The sequence below is a fragment of the Crotalus tigris genome, unplaced genomic scaffold (genome assembly GCF_016545835.1).
Source record: "Crotalus tigris isolate CLP2741 ecotype Arizona unplaced genomic scaffold, ASM1654583v1 scf7180000017611.44802233496:7321179, whole genome shotgun sequence".
In the NCBI taxonomy this organism is placed as follows: Eukaryota; Metazoa; Chordata; class Lepidosauria; order Squamata; family Viperidae; genus Crotalus; species Crotalus tigris.
This window is the reverse complement of record NW_024096511.1, coordinates 2,300,873-2,323,513: the sequence shown is the minus strand read 5'-3', so window position 1 is coordinate 2,323,513 and position 22,641 is coordinate 2,300,873. Positions and strand designations below refer to the sequence as shown.

The 22,641-nt window shown below is 38.0% G+C and overlaps 1 protein-coding gene across 1 annotated transcript in view; it reads right to left on the bottom strand.

The window, feature by feature from the left end:
• The window catches only part of SGK1 (serum/glucocorticoid regulated kinase 1), an 89,885-nt gene that overhangs the window by 18,464 nt on the left and 48,780 nt on the right, over window positions 1-22,641 (bottom strand). Inside the window, exon 3 of the mRNA XM_039323619.1 lies at window positions 10,543-10,618. Within this exon, the coding sequence (XP_039179553.1) occupies window positions 10,543-10,618 (76 nt within the window). The remainder of the gene's footprint in view (window positions 1-10,542; window positions 10,619-22,641) is intronic.

The following is a 22,641-nucleotide window of genomic DNA, read 5'->3' as shown; positions in this document are numbered from 1 at the left end:
TTTATACTGGTTTAAGACTTATGCTTGTCAAAGGATTGATGCCAGAAATCTCAAACAAGCAGAAGAGAATTGGTTGAAAGAGTCCTGCTAATCTGCTTTGAGTGCCACCATCCTGATCATCTAGACAAACATAAATTCATTGTCTATTTGATTTTATCCCAGTGCTAATCATACAGCATGTTTATGGCATGATCAATAAAAATCTGTAATGTTCTGGGATTATAGAGGTAACATCATAAAGTAAGGAGGAGTGGTCCTGGACAGTGTAATTCCCCAATATGGAAAATCATGTTTTTTTCTTAATTAGTTCTGTGCTTAAATTGGATCTGAAAAATCATGTTTCCTATTTAGATACTTACACTTTTGGGTTGTTCATTGAAAAGACCCTTGCAGAGTGAATCATCAGAGTCTATTTGAACGATGTACTGTGTATTTCACAAGTATTTGAGCATGGTATCCATGTAGTATCAATATAGATTTATTTGTTTGTTTATTTATTGAATTTATTTAGCTGCTCGTGTCTCCCAAAGTGGACTCTGGGCAGCGCACAATAATAAAATTTGGTCCTGGAGGTTATAATTAAAGTTAGACCATATGTATTCTTAACATGGATAGTATATTAGATCTTTTTTCTTTCATTTGTCTTTAATTAGTTCTTTCTTCCTTTTTATTGTGTTTATTTTAATCAATGTACGGTATACAGATTCCTTTCTCACTGTTTTTCCTGTTCATGCTGTAGTTATTTATATTCCACTATTTAACATGTTTTAACAATAGGACTTGGTATAATGCTATTGAATTCACAAAGATGCACATGACTGAGCATAAAATAGCTTCAAATATATACTAGATATTAAGCTAGTATCATCATCATCATCATTTTAGCCATTGCCTACCCAGTGCAGGATGAAGGCCTCTTCTGCATGTTTCCAACCAATATAGTCCTGAGCTTTCTTTTGCCAATTGGGCCAGTAATACTTGCTGATATCGGCAATCCATCTTGTTTTAGATCTCTTTCATGGCCACTTTTTATCAAGTGGGATCCATTCTATGACTGCCTTGGTCCACCTGCCATCAGTTCTAGCATATAAACTAGTGTTATTTATCCATTTAATTCACATAGTAAACAAAATCTGTTCAGCATCGACAGATCTGGAAACATGTAGAAGATCTGATTGGAAATCTTTTGTAATGTGATTGACTAGGTGCCATCAGGTTGGTGTCAATTCTTAGCAACCACACAGGTAGATCTTCTCCAGGAGGTTTTGTATCCAACTTGGTCTTTTAGATCTTCCAACAGTGTACCCACCAAGACAGTTATTGAACCTGTCCAGTTGCTGATCATCTTCTTTCCTTCCATCTTTCCCAGCATTATTGACCTCCAGAGAACTAGACCTTCAGATAATGTGTTTGAAATATAATTTGAGCCTGGTTATCTGTGCTGTGAATGAGAACATTGTGTTGACTTTTTCTAGAATCCATATCCATTTTCCAAGCCTTTTATAGCTAGTCTACTAAGCCTATGCATACTGGTTCCTTTACCTGCTGATAGGTGATCACAAAAAGGTAGAAACATCCACCACTTCATTATCTTCTTTGTCCATTCTAAGGCTGGTTGTTGTGGCTATTTTTATTAACTCGATCTTTTTATATTTAATCTTAGTTCCATTTTTTAAAAAGTGCTCCTTGACTTTCATTACTAGATCTTGCATATCGCTTGCATTTTAAGCATTTAGATCCTTAACACCGTGATTCCTCACGTTTTTTAACTGTATATATTGAGGTTTCCGCCAAGTGTGCCCAGGTTTAAAACATAAGAAATGTTTTCATAGCCTGGCAAACATTAATTTCTTTATGTGTCCTAGTTTGAAGTCATACTTGTCTGTTTGATGTAAATAGCAAAAGAAATGTTCTCAGCTTTGTCTAAAACAAGATTACCTTACAGTTGTTCTTAAATAACTCAGATCCCCTGTGTAACTCCCCCAGATAAGCATTCACAAAAACCCTTTGTAGCTATTCTGATAATCCTTGTTTTGTTATACATGCATAACAAAAGCATATATTAAATTTTGCTTTTGAGACATGTCCCTAGGTCCTCTGGATTTTGACCTTTCTGAGGTCACACTGACAGAAGAACTACAATCACATCATATCCAGGAGTGCTGATCCACATGGAATGTTTGCCTTTACATGTTGCAATCTCAACTTGACAAGACAATTCCTGGTTCTCTGGGGCAACTGCCTTGAATGCACCGAGATTTTTTTTTAAAAAAACTTATATTCATAAGTTAATGTTTATTTTAAAAAAGATGATCACATAAGTATCGCAGTAGGGTATGCATCAATCAGCACTGCTCTATTACTGGCAAGGTATGTCAAAATGTGATGATGGCAGTACTACACTCATGTCATAAAAATAGGATTAGGAACAGTATTTAGAAACCACCCCTAATTCATTCATAGATCAAATTTCAGAAAAAAAAAGTGTGATAACTGGAGGGAAAAACAATTTAAAGGAGAATTTAAATTGTTTTTCCTTATTTCCCAGAAATAGGGAAAAAACAATTTAAAGGAGAATCTCTGTTCTGTAGTTCCCTTAGTAAACCGACAGTTTATCAACAGTCTAGGGTTATTTTAACATCTTGCTTCCAAAAATGGCGCAGCAGTTAGAGTGCAGTACTGCAGGCCACTTTAGCTGACTGTGTTCAGCAGGTCAATGGTTCAAATCTCACCGGCTCAAGGTTGACTCAGCCTTCCATCCTTCCGGGGTAGGTAAAATGAGGACCCAGATTGTTGGAGGCAATGTAAATATATATATACATTGCTTACTGGTGTACACCGCTTAGAGAGTACTTGCACTTAAAGCGGTATATAAGTCTCATAAATAAATAAATAAATAAATAAATAAACTCATCTTTTTGAAATTCTTCCTGGATTCTCTGCAGATTTAGAAGATGTTTTATTGTCATGCTTGAGCCAAACAAGAGATCAATAGCTTAAATAAGTTGACTTCAAGTGATTGCATTTTAAATATGGAGTGACTTAGAAAAATTGTGTTTGTAGCATCCAATCTGGATGTGTCACATGGGCCAGAGGTTTAGTCTTCTGAGCTCTAGATGTGCTAGAGTCCATCGTCAGGGGAACTTCTCTCTCACATTCCAGTGTAGAGAAGTTCCCTGAGGCTGGGCTCCAGCATGAATTTGAAAGCTCAGAAGACTAAACCTCTCATCCCGGTGACTGACCACATTGGATCCTGGAACATTATCTGGGTCACACATATTTGCCTTCATTCGTAAATTTGACACATATATTTGCCTTCATTCGCAAATGTGTTTGTGTGTGTAACTACTGTAAAAAATATGAATCTTAATGCTTTAGCAGTCTTTGAAGTTCCTTCAGTTTAAGAGGTAAAGCATTGAACATTTTCCAATGATGATGAAGATGATGATGATGACAACGACAATTTCCTGTCCCTTCATCCTGTTCTTCACATTTGGCTAGGAAAACATGTATTGTATTGTTGGACAAAACTGAGACAGCTTAACAATTGAATAGTTCCACCTTTCTTTGTTAGCAGTTGTCACATTGACTCTTTTCTCTTCTTTTTATTATGGATATATTGGAACCCTTTTTATTATCATTCATTATTCTCAGTTCTACGTTTTTACCTAATAATATCTTTCAATTCTGAGCTACCTAATTGTATACCCTCCCTTGATGAACTTTCCCTCTTTCCTTTTTTTAGGCCTCCCTCTGCCTATTCAAATCTTCACAATGTAATATATACATATTTACAGAAAACCTCTATAACCCTCTCTTTTATATAAATTCTTTTTTTTTCTGTTTCCAATGGTACTTTTAATATTGCTTCTTTAGGAACCCAGCCCAGCTTGATTTCCTTTTCACTTCAGCTTATTCTGTTAAGGAATCCAACTTAACAATTGTTTATTAATATACACTTAATTCAAGTCCAGGATATTTGACTTTAGTCAGCTTCAGTTTCCTTAAAATTGAGAACTCTAGCATTATAAGATCACTATCACTAATGCTTCTTCTACTTCTCCTTCCTCAATTAAATCTTTTTTGAAGAAGACAAGTCCAGAATTTTACGAGGATCATACTTAGCAGAATTTGTCTTCCAACTAATATCTGAGTAATTAATATTCCATATTTTTAAAAAAATATAAAATAGGAAGTAATGTTGCACAGTAGAAAAAAAGTTAAATCTTTTCTTCCAGCCCCAGGGTCCAAAGCTGTCCAGGCTTCCTTACACTGGCTGTTTACATAACTAGAGAGCACATAGATTACCATCTCAACAAGTTTGGCTCTGAATCTCTTTTAAAAGGAGAAAGCTAAATACATCGAAATCAAGGCCAGAAAATAATATTTTCCATCTTTGTCTTTAAAACATTATTCTTGAGCCGTGTGATTCTGATAAATTATAAGAACAGTTAACCTAGAGTAGAGAATTGCTTGGATATTGCGATAGCCAAGGAAAATATGAAGAATATTGGATGGCCTCTTGTCATAGTTCAAATGGACATGGATTTATTAAAGAGTTGAATGTTCAGAAACACACTTCATATGTCTAAAAAAAGGAAGTCTGTTTTATTAGTTCTTTGTCTAGTATGGTGAATTCTTTGGTGAAGAAAACAAAAGTGTAGGAACAACCGTGTTTCCCCAAAAGTAAGGCCTGGTCTTATATTATTTTTGCCTCCAAAAGAGGCATGAGATCTCATTTTGGGGGGATACCTTATATTTTTTGTGACACCTGCCTTGCCTCACGGCGGTAGCACCAACAACCCCCATCCAGCAGGAACCTGCCAGATTTTTTTTCTGTTTTTCGTGAGAAGCTGGAAGGTCTGACTGAATTGTTTTTAGTCCCACAATTCCGTTTCCCTGCAGCAGGAGAGAAACGCACCAGAGCCGGAAAGCAGGTTAGTGAAGAAATGCTTTTGGGAAGAGGGAGGAGTTGGGCAGTGGTGTGCCAAACTCTACAGCAGTGCTGGGAGGATAAGCGGCAGGAAACAGGGCTGCCATTTCCAGAACCGAGAAGGGAGACATGGGGCCCATTCAGAGCGGCAAGCAAGTGCTCTTCTCTGCTGTGCATCACTGCGCAGAGCTGCTCTTCTCCCTATTCTCCATTCTCTCCAATGGCGGTGATGGAGGGCTGGCAGAGAGAGGCGGCAGGGGAGGCTTGTGCTGCCCGGTCATGGCACAAGCCATGAGAGAGTTGGTGGAGGAGAAGGAGGTGGCTGCTGCTGCTGGGAAGGTGATCTGTGGGTCAAAGCACAAAGAAAGCCCCTCCAGTGGTGCACAGGAGCAGTGGAGCCTTTTGCCGTCACTCCCCCCTGGCTCTGAAATGGTGGAGGGGACCGGGCCTATCCTGCCCATCATCCGTAGCATGGCAGTCCAGCTTGGGAGGGGAGTGAAAGGGAAGGTCGTCGAGCAAGGAATGGCCTGGCTAGTGGGGGGCCGAAGTAAGTGGGTGCGGGGCATGTGAGGCAGCTCCACCCCCTCCCCCCCTGCCTCGCCTTATTGTGGCAGCAACATTGCGACATACACTCTCCTGCCCCATTGAGGCAGCGAGGTGGGACGGAATGAGCGGGGTCCTAACTAGGGCTTAGTTTTGGAGTAGGCCTTATATTAGGCCCACCCAGAAAAATCAGGTTAGGTCTTATTTTGGGGATAGGTCTAATTTTCAAGGAAACATGGAAGAAGCATAAGGTAATGACTCTTATTTCATGCAGATAAAAGGACAATAAGTGCTGTATTAGTTTTTACATTCCATAAATATTTGTTGATCATTTCTGTTTAGATGCTAGCTTAAAAGATCCTTTCTCCTTTGATCTACCACAGCACAATTTGTATAGTAATTAGCAGTCATTTTTTGAAGTGTCCTTCCAAATGTTATGATTTCCTAATTGAAAGATGTGGTTGGGGAAAAATTAAAATGGCCAATGAGAAAAAACGTTCATTACTGTCAGACTTCAGTGGGACAGTTGATCTGCAAGCCAATTCACATGATAGATGCCTATAAAATACAGTATATCTATGGAAAACTACAGACAGCAGAAGTATAAAGATTCTCTCTTGCGGGATTCTCCAATTATTTGCTGTCCTTCCATAAATCTAAACATTTTTAACATAAAAGGCACTTCCAGCCATGCCAATGGAGGGGAAAAAATGCAATTTGGAGTGAAACTGTCTATCAGTCGCTCAAGAACAAGAGGGTCAGTCCACTGCTGGATTCAGTCAGTGTTTATTTTCAGTGTTGGGTTGGAAGAATTATAACGCATATCTTAGCAAGTAGTCTAAGAAAGCACATTCTTTTGGAGCCTAGAAAAACAGAAGCTGAATCTGTAATCTGATGATTTATATATTCACAGTAGAGTCTCTTTCAAGTTGAGCATAACCCTTGGTGATTACATGGAAAGGTTTAAGTTGTTGTTTTTTGTTAACAATAGCGAAAGTTTTTGTGGGATTTTGTTTTTAAATTTTCCACCTGGTTTGTAATTTCAGGATTTCTTGGTGATTTCTCATCGAAGTCCTATTCAGATCTTAATCTGGTTTTTGAGGATAGCTAGGTGCTGTGGGGCTATATCTTACTTCAATTATATATAACATCAAAAGAATTCAGATATGCAATTCAAATATTTTTTTTACTTGCCTATCTATATACTTTAAATATATACAATAAGGTATAGGAATATTGCTAAAATATGTGATGGGGTCAATTTCTTAAGATATTAGAATTCTATGAATCATGACAATCATTTTCCATATTTATAAAATTGATTGAAAGTTTATTCTGAATCCAGATTCCCTAAATCCTCATTTTCATCTGGACAGAAGAATAAAAATGAAGACATGCAAACCTAAAACTTTGTTATCAACATTGTATTTGATAAAAGTAGTACCATAAATCTGTTTTGTGCCTGGTATTTAAGCATTGACATTGCACCACAAAACTGCTTGTTCTCATTCTGTAATCTTTAGGAGTTGCTGGAATCTTTCAGATTTTTTTCTGTGGTAGATCCAGACCCATTTTGGTAACTAAATTTCTTACTCAGGAGACAAGTATTACACACACACACACACACACACACACATACACACAATATGCACACAGAGATGCTATGGCCACCCTCTTGTGGTGCCTGGAGGCTGTGGGGGGACCACAGGCTTTGATTGAACCCTGGTAAGAATGAATGGCTTTGGGTACAAGGGGCTGCAGGATCTGGGACTTCGTCATCTTTGACTCTGGCTCTGCCCCAGAAAGATCTGGTCTGCAACTTAGGGGTTCTCCTGGACTCACAATTCCTGCTCGAGGAACAGGTGGCAGTTGTGGCTAGGAGAGCCTCTGCACAATTTTGAGTTATGCCCCAGTTGTGGGCTTTCCTGGATCAGGATTCCCTGTGATCAGTCATTGAGACCCTGGTCATCTCATAGTTGGACTATTGTAATACACTGTACCTGGGGCTACTCTTGAAGAGTATTCAGAAGCTACAGCTGGTGCAGAGTGGAGCAGTGTAGGCAGAATGGCCCCAGTAACACCACAGATCTGCGAGCTGCATTGGTTACCGGTCTGCTTCTGGGTGCAATTCAAGATGTTTGTTATGATCTTTAAAACCTTTCATGACATGGATCCAGGTTACTTGAGGGACCATCTCACCCCATTGGGATTGGCCAGTGCTGGCAAAAGAGGCCTGCTGTGTGTCCTGTCAGCATGAGAATTCTGGCTGGCCTTCTCTGCTGTTGCTCTTGCCCTCTGGAAGATCTTGCTCCCCCCCCCATTGTGAGGTTGGCTCCAACCTGCTTATCCTTTCTTAAGGGCCTAAATACCTGGCTCTGTCAGCTGACTTGGGACCTTTGTGGAGGAATAGCAGAGATTGGTCAAGTAACAATTGATCCCACCTCCCCTCACTCTGTCCCTGCCCTCCCCATGTGTCTTTAAGTTTTAATTATTCATGTATTAACCATACATGTATAGATATATATTTTATGACTGTAAGCTGTCCAGAGTTACCCTATGGTAGGGTGGTAAATGAATGAAAGAAAGAAAGAAAGAAAGAAAGAAAGAAAGAAAGAAAGAAAGAAAGAAAGAAAGAACTTTTTATATATCGGGGATTAGACAATTGACATCATATTTAGTTTCAATTAATCAATAGTTCTTGGTTCTCTGTGAGCTTGGTTGTTTGTTTGAAGAATTACTCAACTAGGTAACATCATCTGCAAGCAAACAACCGAGATTAGAGAGCAACAGAAACTCTACAATTTAACCCTGAGCTACAGATATTTTCTTCTATTGGAATTAATCGATTACTATAATACCGTCCTGTTAAAATTGATCAAGCTGCTAAAAATAATAACATACAAAAATAAAGATACCCTTGACTTTATTTTAAATAACATGCAGAAATATCAATCATCATACTAAAAAATCCTACTAGCCTAGGTCTATGGACCACTTCAGATCAAATTACTGTTCTGCTGTAATTTAATTTGTTTTTAAAGAAAGTTAGCTGTCCTGTGAAAGACAGTATCCTTGGGGACAATTTTTTTTAAAAACTGCATCAAATATCTAAAGGATTTCTTATAAACAAAGACTTAATAATGTAAAGAAAGGTTAGCTTTTTCATTCAGATACAGATCACAGGAACCCATCCCCTTCAGCTCCTATCAACAATCACTGGTGTTCTTGAGACAATTGCTATACTTTTGAAAAAAAAAAAAGGAATTAAAAGCACCCAATAAACTAAATGGGCAATTATATAAGCCTTCTCTCAGATTGCCTAAATTTATTTTTAGTATTATTGTGCTTTTTCAATCTAAGAAGGTTTTGCTTCAATTTTCTCCATCTCTTTCCATGGCTGTTTTCACTTTCAGATCCTCCAAAACAAACTGTTGCAAACATTCCTAAGAACCTAACATTCCTTGCCAACCAGACATATGGCTTCCTCTGCCATCAGGTTCGCCAAAATTCTCTGTATCCAAGTTGCATAAGCCAAAGGATATAATAATTCTTCAAGCTACATTTTTAAACAAATACTATATCATTTTGCTTTTCTGCCCACAAAATACATTAGATGATTAACAATATAAAATTCATAAAATAAAAATCCAGAGTTTCCAATGGAAAGAAAAGAGCCAGGCATTTTAAAGGCAAATCTGTTTGCTTTTACATAAACTTCTGGGATCACAATCTAGTATAAACCCTTGAGAGGATTACTCTTGGAGGAGGTGAAGAAAAGGAACAATAGAATCAGGGAACAAAGAGAGAAAAAGTGGGAGACAGAATTGCTTTGAGGAGTGAATAAACTTTAAGTGGCATTTAAGAATGACATAGATTGTCTTGTTTTGAATATGTTAACATATGCAGCATGATGAAAAAAACGTATTTGTGTTTAATCAGTGATATTGAGTATTCTAAGAAATTCCTGCTTGGCTTTCATTGCAATTTAACTTTTGTCATTCAAATTCTCAAGTATCATCACTTTGGGATTATAGGCAAAGCAGCCTGAGGAACCAATTGGGCATTTCCAAGGTCAGATTTTATCTATTTATACTTTTGCATAATAGGTAACCTGTTTGTCCAGTGTAAAACAAAATGGGCCATTGCCACCTAATCCTGTTGCAAAAGATTAACAAGGCTACATATATGGAAATTGAATGAAAGGTCAAGTCCCCACCATGTTAAACTTGAATCATGCTGGCTTCACAGACATATTCATGTAGCTTTCTTAGCAGCTATGCATTGGTTTGCCCTTCCTTTTTAACAGGGGTATTTTTATGACATCCCTGTCTAGCCCACACCTTGGTATTCTTGGGGATTTCCTATCTAAGTATGAAGCAGCCCATCCCTTCTTAGGTTTAAAGTCCAAGGCGTATTCAGCAAGTGAGGCCAACTGTTGAGGATGGAAACTGGAATGGAAGATAATCTCCAAAATCAGAACTTATTGTGGTTTCTATGGGATAAGCAGCAGGTGATGAGCTGATCACCAACTCATTGAATATGAAGAGGAGTTAGACAAATAAACAAATATTGGCTATTGGTTATACACTGGGCAAGAAGGATCTTAGGAAAGCAAGAAGAGTAGACTTCTAATAAGTTAGATCTCTGTTCATCCTGATATGACCCTTCTTCTGTTCTTTCTCAGGCAGAGGACTCCTGAAAACCAGTGGTTAAGATGTTAGGATAGAGTTGGAGAATTCCAGGCTAAACTCTCTCCTCAGCGCCGGCAGTTCTCTGGCTAACTTAGGGTCCGTCACTCTCTCTTAGCATAACATATCTCACAAAGCTGTGGTTGTGGCAAAGGAGTGGAATCAATCATGTGCTGTGCTTAGCTATAAGCCCACAATTAAACCTTAAAACCAAAAATATTAAACCATCGTCCAGAGGTTTTGTCTTTCAACTTTGCTTGTGGTTGGGGAGCAACAGTCTATATATAGCTATGCATTTCTGGACTGTCGGAAGGAAGTAGTGTTTTGAAGCTTATGTTTTTACTTTCTTATTAAAGGCAAGAACTTTTCTATGCTTACCAGAGTCGTCACTATTCCAGAAAGTTCTCTGATCAGATGGAGTCAGCAAATCTTCTTTGCCATAGAGTTCTTTTATCTATAAACCAGAAATAAAGAAAAAAAATAGAACTTATTGTAGAGTATTGTGACCTGAAAACATTAGAAACCCTTTCTATGAAACAAGGAAGTCTTTTAAAGAAAAAAAAAAGCATAGGAAGAAATAAGACCTGCATGAAATATAAGCCTAATCAACCAGCATGGAAAATTTTCCCCCTACATTTCCTTCTTTGATTGATTTAAAGTTTACAGTGTTAGAAAAGAATCTTATTTCAGTCTTACCAGTCTAGCTGTTTGCACATGCCTAACTGGTGTCCCTTTGGCAAATTAAAGTTCACTGTGTGGATTAAGAGAGAAGTTAGATTGCCTCCATCCTCTTTCCTTCCATGCAGCATAGATTGCTGGTTAAAATAAGTATTGTAATAAGGAGAGAGAATGGAGGTCTTTATTCAATTTCTCCTAAGATTCAGCCTAATCACCAGAGTTGGAAGGGTTGAATCCTGATATCCCAAAGGAGAAATCCATGTTGTTAAGTAAAAATAAGAGAGCCTTACATGTAGGAAACTCCAATTATAGGTTTTGTAGGGATTCCTCTAATACAGCCATCTCCTAGCTTTCTAGTTGGGATTGATGCACCACCCAGAGGGCAGCAGATTAAAAAGGCTATTTTAGTATACATGATGTTTGTAAACACTAATGTAAAGTATGTATCCTGAACAAATGTCACATCCTGATAGTGGATGCTAGTACTAACCACAATCTTATGAGTGAATCCATAATCAAGTTATGCCTCCCAGCAACTTTTCGGTTCAAAACATTCCTATGTGATGTTGCAGAGAATTGACTAAGCTGAAAGCAGGAGGAAGGCCTTGTTAGTTGTCTCAACATACTTCCTGCATTTACTGAGAATAGATTTTTGAATCTCCTGGGATATCACAGTGAACTATATTGGGCACACTTGTGTGAGTGAGGTTGGGATCACCTTATGACTGGTGAGATGTATCCAGCATTTTGTTTTGCTTTGGTGCTAGTGGTGTTTTTGATATAATACAGTCCAAGTTTGGTTCACCATCCCATCCCATCCCTCTCTCCTCCCATCTCCTCTCCCCTCCCCTCTCACTGCAGTTTATATGACTGCCTATTTTAAACTCTGATAACTCTGACAATTAAGAAACAATACACATAAGAAACCATACAGTGAAGAGAGATGGTGGTTCCATAAGAAATCTGACCCTTTAGAGTGCAGTGCTATAAAGATGATAGCCAGCACCTAAAATTACACCTGGAAGCATATTGGGAGCCAGAGCAGCTCATGCAGCTCTAGCATCATATGGGCACACCTTGATGCATCCAATAATACATATGCAGTTTCATCGGGATCAGCTAAAGCTTTCCAGTGTTTTTCAAAGGGAGCATCAGGTAGAATTCACAAAGCCATTCAGGAAGTGACTAATGTCTAAGGGACTATGAACAGGTTCTCCCAATCCAGGAACCCAATTCAATCCAGGACCGCAGATCATACATCAACTGTCTAGTGGGGAACTACCCTATTTAATGATGAATGGGAAATCTTCAGTTTCAGGAAGTCCCAAATCCCACAATGATTCAGCCTTGCTAGAGTTGAGATATAGCTCGTTCTTCATTGTCCGGGTCTTCACCACCTGCAGGTACTGGGAAAGAACCTTGATGGCATACTTGTACAACCCAGGCCAAAGATGACACTCCATCCTGTGCTATTTAATGACCTCACTCAACAACTTCATGTGGATGTTGAGTAAGAGTGGAGTGGGAATTGAACTCTGGAGTATTGCACACTTCAGGGCTCTCACTCCCTCCAGGGTCCTTTGAAACTGTTAGCCTATCACCGTCTGAACAACTTTCCCCAAATAGGGAAGATTTGAAACTGGACAACCATCTTTCTTCAGTGGTTTCTGCCTATCCTATCCTATTTGATAGGAAGGACGTGCTGCAAGTCTGATTTAGGACTGTTGGATCCAAGAATGGCTTCTTGAAGAGCAGTTGGACTACCACCTCCTTCAAAAAGGAATGTATCTTTTCCTCCTTCAGTTCTGTCATTTAAAACACATTTGCTACAGCAAATAGAAACCCTGCGTGGGTTTTTTTTTTGATACTTCCCAAAATATTACCTATTTTTTTTTATATGGAAATAAAAGTAGAGGTAGGGATAGAGCTGCAGGGTTTAGATTAGGTTAAGTTAGTCTGGATAATCAGGTGATTAAGTGATTTCTTCTTTGTGATTGTCTGGTACACTTAAGCTCTGGCAGATTATGGCTAAAGCTGGTCAGATATTTTAAAGTGCTAGCAAGACTGGTTGATCAGAATTCCCAAACTCTGTGAGGCCTACTGTGTTATAATACATTACAAACAGAACCACCAATTTTCTAGGTTGACTCACCTTTGACCAACAGAAATACAATATAGTACAAGCTGGGACATAATCTACCCAAATGATTCTCATTTATGGAATAAGATTACCCAATGATTATTGAGTTAGTGGGATGCATTCCTTACTGGAAAATGTTTATGAATTCATTACCACTTCTAGCACATTATAATACCATACAAGAAAGTCTTTTAACTTACAAGGGGCTTTTGTTTTGGAAATTTCCTTAAAGCAATTTCCAAAAAGATGCCAAGTGTTTTATTTCACAAAATCAGATAACAATAGTCATAAAAACAGCTAACCACAAACTTCACAATTAAAGACTCCACCAGTAAACTCTGTAAAAGAATTACTGTGTGTAGAATCTTCTCTGTATCTTTCTGATGGAAAATCAGAATAAAAATGTAATTAAGAAAAACCAGAGGATCACAGCAGCAGCCCAGCCATGCAAAAACAGCTGTTTTGGACAAATGGCTTATTGGAATAATATGTCATATTATAATATGTCATATTATAATATAATATAATATAATAATATTATAATATAATATTATAATATTTCATTGTCAGGCAATGAAATGCCAGTTGGAAACCTTGGTCCTGGCACTTAACTGACTCTTGATTATGATAACCAAGGAAGGTTTCTTGCCAGAAAAAGAACAAAAAATGCAATGGGCATTCTACTTTGGTCAAAAGAACATGTAAAATCAAGTTTTTTCTATTCTCTCTGCATGAACATTATGGCCAAAGCAACTTAAAAGGGGAACTGGAAATTTTGCTGAAGATTTTGGACCTCTATGCTTCAGCTTGCAGGATTACCAAGGATCAGTATAGTACTGACTGGGCAATTACAAAGACAATGAGGAACTGTTCAGAAGTTTTTTTAAGCTGCCTTATATTAGGCTTACCAGATAGCAGAAATATTTAATTGGAGATAAAGCAAGTAGGTACTGTATTGTCACCCCAAATTCGACTAATATTTTTCATAGCATATGTACAGAGATCTTTTTCAGCTCTACAAGTAATATGCATGATTGTAATAGTTTTTTTCCAAGTCATGAAGAATAATAACAATTGAAGAATACTAAAAGTCTCATAATATAAAAACCCAGAATGCTGTTCTCATAAGGGGCAAACTATGTTATATCAAATGCAGAAAAGGGATAAGGAATAAAAATTTGATCATCTGGGGCTCCATTCAGATTCAATGGACAACTTTCTATTTAAGATCTCCCCACCAAACAATAAAGACCCTTGGCCAGTTTGGATAATCAATGTAACTGACAGCATTTGCATTTATTTATTTGTTTGTTTCTTTGTTTATGCATTTCTTTATTGTTTATGCATTTAATTTAAGTGCTACCCTTCTCACTCTCCAAAGTGACTCTGGACAGCAAAAAAAAATTGATACTAATATATTTGCTTTTGCATACAACAGTTGAAATAAAGTACTAGCAATATTTTGAATTCATTAATTTTCTATAAACGCTGCATACTTGTTCTAGCCAACTCTTAGATTAAACTGTTTTTCCCATTTAAATCATGCTTTAGACCTGGAATTTACCTTGATTGTCTTGGGAATCACTGGTCAAGAGTAGAGCAATGGGAACATAATCAAATAGGCCTCTTGCTGTTTTTTCATGATACTATTTAACACAGTGGTTCTCAACCTTTTTAATGCTGCGACCCCCAACCGGTCGTAAGTCGAGGACTACTCAACCGGTCGTAAGGCGAGGACTACTCAACTGGTGCAGCACCGTTTGCAGAATGGGACTTTTGGCGGGCTCAGAAGGGCAGAGACAGCCTGGACAATTTCTATTGGCTTTTGAAAGCCAATAGAATAAAAGGGAGTAGCACAGCTAAGGAAAAGGGGGAAAAAATGGCGGACTGCGTTGTTTGGCGACCCCCGTGAAATGGTCGTTCGACCCCAAATGGGGTCCCGACCCACAGATTGAGAACCACTGATTTAACACAACCATTTGGAAAGTCTGAGTTACAATTTAGACGTAGTAAAGTTATGCTTAAAATCCTACAAGCTAGACTCCAGCAGTATGTGGATCGAGAACTACCAGAAGTACAGGCAGGATTTCGAAGAGGCAGAGGAACTAGAGATCAAATTGCCAACATACGCTGGATCATGGAGAAAGCTAGGGAGTTCCAGAAAAACATCTACTTCTGCTTCATTGACTATGCAAAAGCCTTTGATTGTGTGGATCACAACAAATTGTGGCAAGTTCTTAAAGAGATGGGCGTACCAGACCATCTCATTTGTCTCTTGAGAAACCTATATGCGGGTCAAGAAGCAACAGTGAGAACCGAACACGGAACCACTGATTGGTTCAAAATTGGAAAAGGAGTCCGGCAAGGCTGTATACTGTCGCCCTGCCTATTTAACTTATATGCAGAGCACATCCTGAGAAAGGCAGGGCTAGATGAAACAAAAGTTGGAATTAAGATTGCCGGGAGAAATATCAACAACCTAAGATATGCAGATGATACCACTCTAAGGGCAGAAAGTGAAGAGGAACTAAGGAGCCTCTTGATGCGGGTGAAGAAGGAGAGTGCAAACGTTGGCTTGAAACTCAACATTAAGAAAACCAAAATCATGGCATCCGGCCCACTCAATTCCTGGGAAAGAGATGGGGAAGAAATGGAGGTGTGACAGATTTTATTTTTCTGGGCTCCAAGATCACCTCAGATGGGGACTGCAGCCAAGAAATTAAAAGACGCTTGCTCCTGGGGAGGAAAGCTATGGCAAATCTAGACAGCATACTAAAAAGCAGAGACATCACCCTGCCAACAAAAATGCGTATAGTCCAGGCCATGGTTTTTCCAGTTGCAATGTATGGCTGTGAAAGTTGGACCATAAGAAAGGCTGAGCGCCAAAGAATTGAGGCCTTTGAACTATGGTGCTGGAGAAGACTCCTGCGAGTCCCTTGGACTGCAAGGCGTTCAAACCGGTCAGTCCTAGAAGAGATCAACCCCGATTGCTCTTTAGAAGGCCAGATCCTGAAGTTGAAACTCAAGTACTTTGGCCACCTAATGAGAAGGAAGGATTCACTGGAGAAGAGCCTAATGCTGGGAAAGATTGAGGGCAATAGAAGAAGGGGACGACAGAGAATGAGATAGCTGGATGGAGTCACTGAAGCAGTAGGTGTGAATTTAAATGGACTCCAGAAGATGGTAGAGGACAGGAAGACCTGGAGGAACGTTCTCCATGGGGTCGCGATGGGTCGGACACGACTTCGCAATTAACAACAACAACATACAATTTTACAAACAAACTTTTGAAATAGTATTGTAGTTTTCATGCCTTTCATCATTTGCAACGAAACAACAACATACCCTTTTACATTTTCATTCACTATTTAATCACTAGAGCTAACTGACGAAATAGAAAGAATATAAATCAATGTATCAGTTTTTTAAAAAAAGACATGAAGAAACAATAGCTTTGAAATAATTGATTTGGACTATCTAAGTTGGTGTAATATAATATGCCATATAATGAAAGCAGTTTTGTTTAATTAATCATAGCTCACCTCTGGAAATGAAAACCTTATATATAATGAGTTCATACGAAACCACCATTAAATTTATAAATTCTAAAGATTTCACAATACATTTCTGTTTAACATATTAATAGAAAGTATTCACTTAGACAGGTATGCATGAAACATACAAGTCATTTTTTTCAAATGGTGATTTCAAATCCTAAGACTTGGTTGTATTCAACAGCTGAGGTTCCATCATCATTACTATCTTTCTAAGATCCTGATCAAAAATTGATATCTGGATCAGCCCTGAGCAACAGTATCAAAATAAGGCTTTCATATATGTAGGGAAGAGTAAAGTTTCTTTAATTTTGAATCTTTGTCCTGTGCCATAGATTCCCGCATAGAAATTTCTCAAAATAACTGTAAAATACTGATGGAGAATACTCTGATATTTGTGGGAATATTGTTTTTGAGAAACATGTGGAAACAGAACTTAATGATTCCATATTAATTTAATGTTATATAATGTTTAGCCAAATAATCAAAATCCTATAGGATGTCTTCAGATCAGACATACAGTACATTCCATTTGACAAACATCTTCTGTAACTTTAATTGGAAATGTGTTTCTTGATGCATCTAAAAGAGTAAGTGTGCATTATTATACTAAGAACAGGGTAATTTTGATGTAATAAATTCACTGTCAAAAAGACTGAAAATGTCCTAACTGTACTACAGATATATAAAATTACATCTGCAATATTTCTTGACATTTGTTGAGATACGGTAGTGGTATGTCTGGTCTGGCTATCTAAAGTCAGTCTCTTTGCTAGTAATCAATGATCTTTACTTGTTTATGCTTACATTTACTTAACCAGATCAATGTTCCTTCTTCTCCACTTGGAAAAAAGTAACAATCACATTTATACCAGTAAAATTTGATGCAGGATGATTCTGTGCAACGTATCCAATTCAAAACTGGCTTATAAATGGTTGGGTACAAGTCACTGTTTATTTATATAATAAGCAACTGACCTACCATGTCTCCACTTTGAGTCATGCAACATATTTATAGACTCCCCTTAGTGCAGACATGCCAAACTCGCGACGTCATGTGACGTCGCGCTACGTATCAGAACTTTTTTGCCATTGCTGGCAATGGGGTGGGCGCGCTTTTGCGATGACACGTCCGGCCCGCGAGCCGGCAGTTTGACACCCCTGCCTTATTGTGTCATTTGTTCTATTTATTACTTGCAGAGAGGAGGAGGAGCAGCAGCAGCAGCTGTGTACTGTAGAGTTTTATGTTGTTGTTTAGAGTCTCACATAATTTTATCCTACCAGTTTGCAGGCTGCCCCCCTTTGCCATTCCCTATTTGATCACTCTTTTATGCACTACTGTTTGGATAGATAAATATTATCCTCAATAATATGTTAGTCCATTATAAAGCCATGAAGGCATATCCTTAACTTAAAATAAACCTCAGAATGCACATCTTGCTTTCCCAGTTGATTCTTCTGCTCCCAATTGATTCAACTATGCAAATAAAGAAAATTAAAAGTCATTTTTTTCGTTTTCAATTTGGGTCATTTTTTTCTTTTTCATTTAAATTCAACACTTATTTAAATGGTGCTATATCCAGGATTGATTGCTACAATGACTTGTACAGTACAATGACTTGATAATAACCAAAAACTGATGCTGAATGTGGAGCTATGGAGTCTCATAGCCTTTATCAAGGGCTCCTCCTCAGCTGTGACTAGTATCAAGATTTTAATTCAGACTTTATTTTTTATTATCTAAATTATAAATGGCAAGAAGACCTGCTTTCTCTGTTTTTACAAAATCCCCCAAAATGATAAGCCCATCTTTAAATGCCTCTGTAGAGTTCATTTTCTTCTGGATCAATGGTTCTCAACCTGTGGGTCGGGACCCCATTTGGGGTCGAATGACCATTTCACGGGGATCACCAAACAACGCAGTCTGCCATTTTTTCCCCCTTTTCCTTAGCTGTGCTACTCCCTTTTATTCTATTGGCTTTTGAAAGCCAATAGAATAGACTCTCTTGAATAGAGTCTAATTCTATTGGCTTTCAAAAGCCAATAGGAATTGTCAGGCTGTCTCTGCCCTGCTGAGCCTGCCAAAAGTCCCATTCTGCAAACGGTGCTGCACCAGTTGAGTAGTCCTCGACTTATGACCGGTTGGGGGTCGCGGCATTAAAAAGGTTGAGAACCACTGTTCTGGATGGTCTTTGGTGAGCTACTAGAAAGCATAGGTTTTAGACTTGAGACAGTTTCGGTTATGGGTTTAATCTGAATATTTTAAAGATTCGTTTAAAAAAAGTATTTTAATTTTATTTGGGCTATGTGAAAAAGAACAATAGTAATATTTAAAATAAAGAAAAAAAACATTTCTTAACTACAAGGTAGGACTCATTTAAAAACACTAATTGGGACTGTAATTTCCATTGCTTAGCAATGTGATTGCAAAGTGCAATATCACATAATCACATTGCTTAATGACAACAATCCTGGGAGTCCCTGTTGCTGTTGTTAACTAAGGATTGTGGGTCATTAAGTGAAGAACTCACATGGCTGGGACTTGCAACTTCCTGCCAGCATCCAACAAGCAAAGTCAATGGGGAAGACTTGAGAAAGTGGTGGGCAGGTGAGTGCTGCTTAGTCTGAGTAGGCAGGGGGCAGGTGCTGTGGATGAATGCAGGCATGACTGTGGAGGAGGAGGTGGCTTTAGGAAGGCCCAATCACAGGTGGGATGGATGCTGTGGCCCAGTGCAAGTGCAGCTGCAAGGGTGCTGTGAGATGGAACAAGGATGGTCATGTGTGCACATATGCATTATGGAGTGTGGGCAGAGGGGTGCAGCAGGCTAGAGATCCTCAGGATCTTGTACTCTATAGAAGGATTCCTCAGGAGAAAAAGGACTGACTTGCAACCTTGCCTGTTGGTTTCCCCATTGACTTTGCTTGTAGAAAGCCACCAGGGAACCTTGCAAATGGTGATCACATAACCATGGGACACTGCAACTATTTTAAGTGCTTGAATCAAGATCACATAACTGCAGGGATGCTGCAACAGCCACAACTTGAGGACCGATTGTAAGTATCACTTATTCAGTGCCATTAGAGAACCAAGGTCTATCTCAGTGGTTCTCAACCTTTTTAATGCCGTGACCCCCAACCAGTCGTAAGTCGAGGACTACTCAACCGGTTGTAAGTCGAGGACTACTCAACTGGTGCAGCACCGTTTTCAGAATGGGACTTTTGGCGGGCTCAGCAGGGCAGAGACAGCCTGGACAATTCTATTGGCTTTTGAAAGCCAATAGAATTAGACTCTATTCAAGAGAGTCTATTCTATTGGCTTTCAAAAGCCAATAGAATAAAAGGGAGTAGCACAGCTAAGGAAAAGGGGGGAAAATGGCGGACTGTGTTGTTTGGCAACCCCCGTGAAATGGTCATTCGACCCCAAATGGGGTCCCGACCCACAGGTTGAGAACCACTGGTCTATCTGTAGTCCAGTGCAGATGTGGGATGCAAACATACACGCATGAAGGTTTTCATAAACAAGTAAGCAAAAGCTCTTGATCTTTCTAGCAACTATTCTGTCTTTCAGCCTGTTTTTCAGTCTATTTTGCAATGTGATTGGATCAGAGACTGAGATGAATATAAGCTGAGAGGACAGAACAGTGAATTCCTCTTTTAAGACTTACTTGAGAGCAGAATCATCCCAAGAGGGAAGGCTGCTGTAGAAGAGGCAATACTAGATTACATTCTATGTCCAAACAAAACAAACAAAACACTATATACATATATTTCTTCCCCATTATATCTCCCCAGAGGCAAAGACTTGATCATTCTTGATTCTGTTGAAATCAAATTAGCACAATGTTTACATCAACTGTCAGCCTAGTTGTTGAGAAGGGACCATTTAGGAAATAACTTGAAACTGTGACTGCAAAACTGTATTTTCCATTTCAGAGTGTTGGTCTGCCAAGTTAAACAATGACTTAAAGGCTTTTGCCAAGTCAGATAAACATAACACTTTGCACGCCAGCTGCTATTGGACTTAACACTGAAGAACACTGAAAATGGCAAATTCTAATTGCTTCTCTAGCAGCATGTTAACTTTTCAGAAGAAATAGCTAAACTCTGCGATGGAGCAAATGAGCAAAAATGTAACCTATTTTCTAGGGCAGAAGGGAAAAGGAAGAAAGAAAAATTGCAAATAATGTAAAATTAAAGAGCTGCCAGAATTTTCAGGGCGTGAAGGGATATCTATATCTTAAGCCACAATATCAGTTTCACAAATTTACCAAACCTAGCCAAAATTATCCTCATGCTTTTCTCAAGAAAAACTCAGGTGTCAAGTTGTATTGATTCATCTGTTTACTTATTTTGCCCATGTGTATTCAGCTACCCATTTAGGACAAAAAGGAATGATCCAAAGGCAGTGGAACCTGTGTCAATTCTGAATCCCATTTGTTCATCCCTCCCCCCCCCAGTATCCTCAGATCAGAAACTCCAAAATTTAGAACATCAAATCATGATGGTATCATTTGCCATCATTTTTTTTTTGTATAGATTGTATTAATTTATATAGGGTTAGGAATAAGGTGGGGTTGGGGTTGGAGTTGGGATTTGGGTGAGGGTTAGGATTAGGGTTGGGGTTTTTCCAAATAACATTCTCAATATTTAGCAAACAGCATAATGTCTGGGTTCATGTGTTTAACAAACAATAATAGACAATAGTTATTTATCATAAACAATATGTTAATTAATCACTCAATAGCATTCTTCTTGCTAATATATATTCAAAATTACATATCACATTCCTTTCTCTCTAACTCGTTTTTCTAGCAATTGATAGAAATTATCCCATGTTCTAATCTAAAGTACACTTGAATCTTCTTTCTCTTTTATCTTTAAAGTCAATCTATCCATTTCTGCACACTCTAGAATTTTCTTAATTAGTACTTTTTCAGCTGGTAAATTTTTATTTTTCCAATGTTGGGCAAATACAATTCTTGCTGCCGCTAGTACATGTAGTATTAAATATCTGCAATCTTTCTCATAATTAGCTTCTATTATTCCTAACAAAAATAATTCTGGTTTAAAGTCTATTTGTTTTTAGTCATTTTCTCCAACCATAAATGTATTTTAACCCAAAATCTTTTTGCTTTAGGGCATGTCCACCAGATATGATAATAAGTACCTGGTCTTTGTTTGCATTTCCAATAGTTGTTTGAAGTATTTTTAAACATTTTTGCTAATCTCACTGGTGTCATATGCCATCTGTAAAACATTTTATATAAGTTTTCTTTATATGCCACTGCTTTAGTTAATTTAATATTTCTTTCCCATAACTTTTGCCAATCTTCTAATTCTATATTATATCCAAAGTTCTTTGCCCATGTTATCACTGTTTCTTTTACTTGTTCTTCCTCCATCTTTAAGTTTAACAGAAGTCTATAGAGTTTCTTAATAAACTTTTCATCTGTGTTTAGCAGTATCTGATCAAATTCTGTCTGTTCTTTATAAAATCCCATTGTTTTAACGTCTTTTTCATATCTCATTTGGATTTGCAGATATGGCCACCATGCTAGATCAATACCTTGTTCTTGTAAATCTTGTCTGTCTTTCAATTTTCCTTCATTGTCCAAAATATCTTTATAAGTCACAACTTTATTGTAGTTAATTAAATTTGGGTAAGCAAAAGCTTCCATTGTTGAAAGCCATTCAGATAACTTAATATAAATTTTTTCCTTTATTTTTTCCCATTCTGAAAGAAGTGCATTCCTTATAAAATGGTTTTGAAAGTATCTATGTATTTTATTCTTCCCATACCACAGAAAGGCATGCCAACCAATTTGTAGGTCATGCCCCTCTAGGTACAATAGGCTTTTGTCTCTAAGCATTATCCATTCTTTAAGCCATGTTAAAATAGATGCTTGGTAGTATAATCTCCAGTCTGGCAGTCCAAATCCTCCACTTTCTTTCGCTTCTTGTAGCATTTTCATTCTAATTCTAGCTTTTTTTCCTTGCCAGATAAATTTCAATATTATTGTATTCAGTTCATCAAAAAAGACTTTTCCCAGTCTTACAGGAATCATTTGAAATAAAAAGAGTATTTTTGGTAAGATATTCATTTTC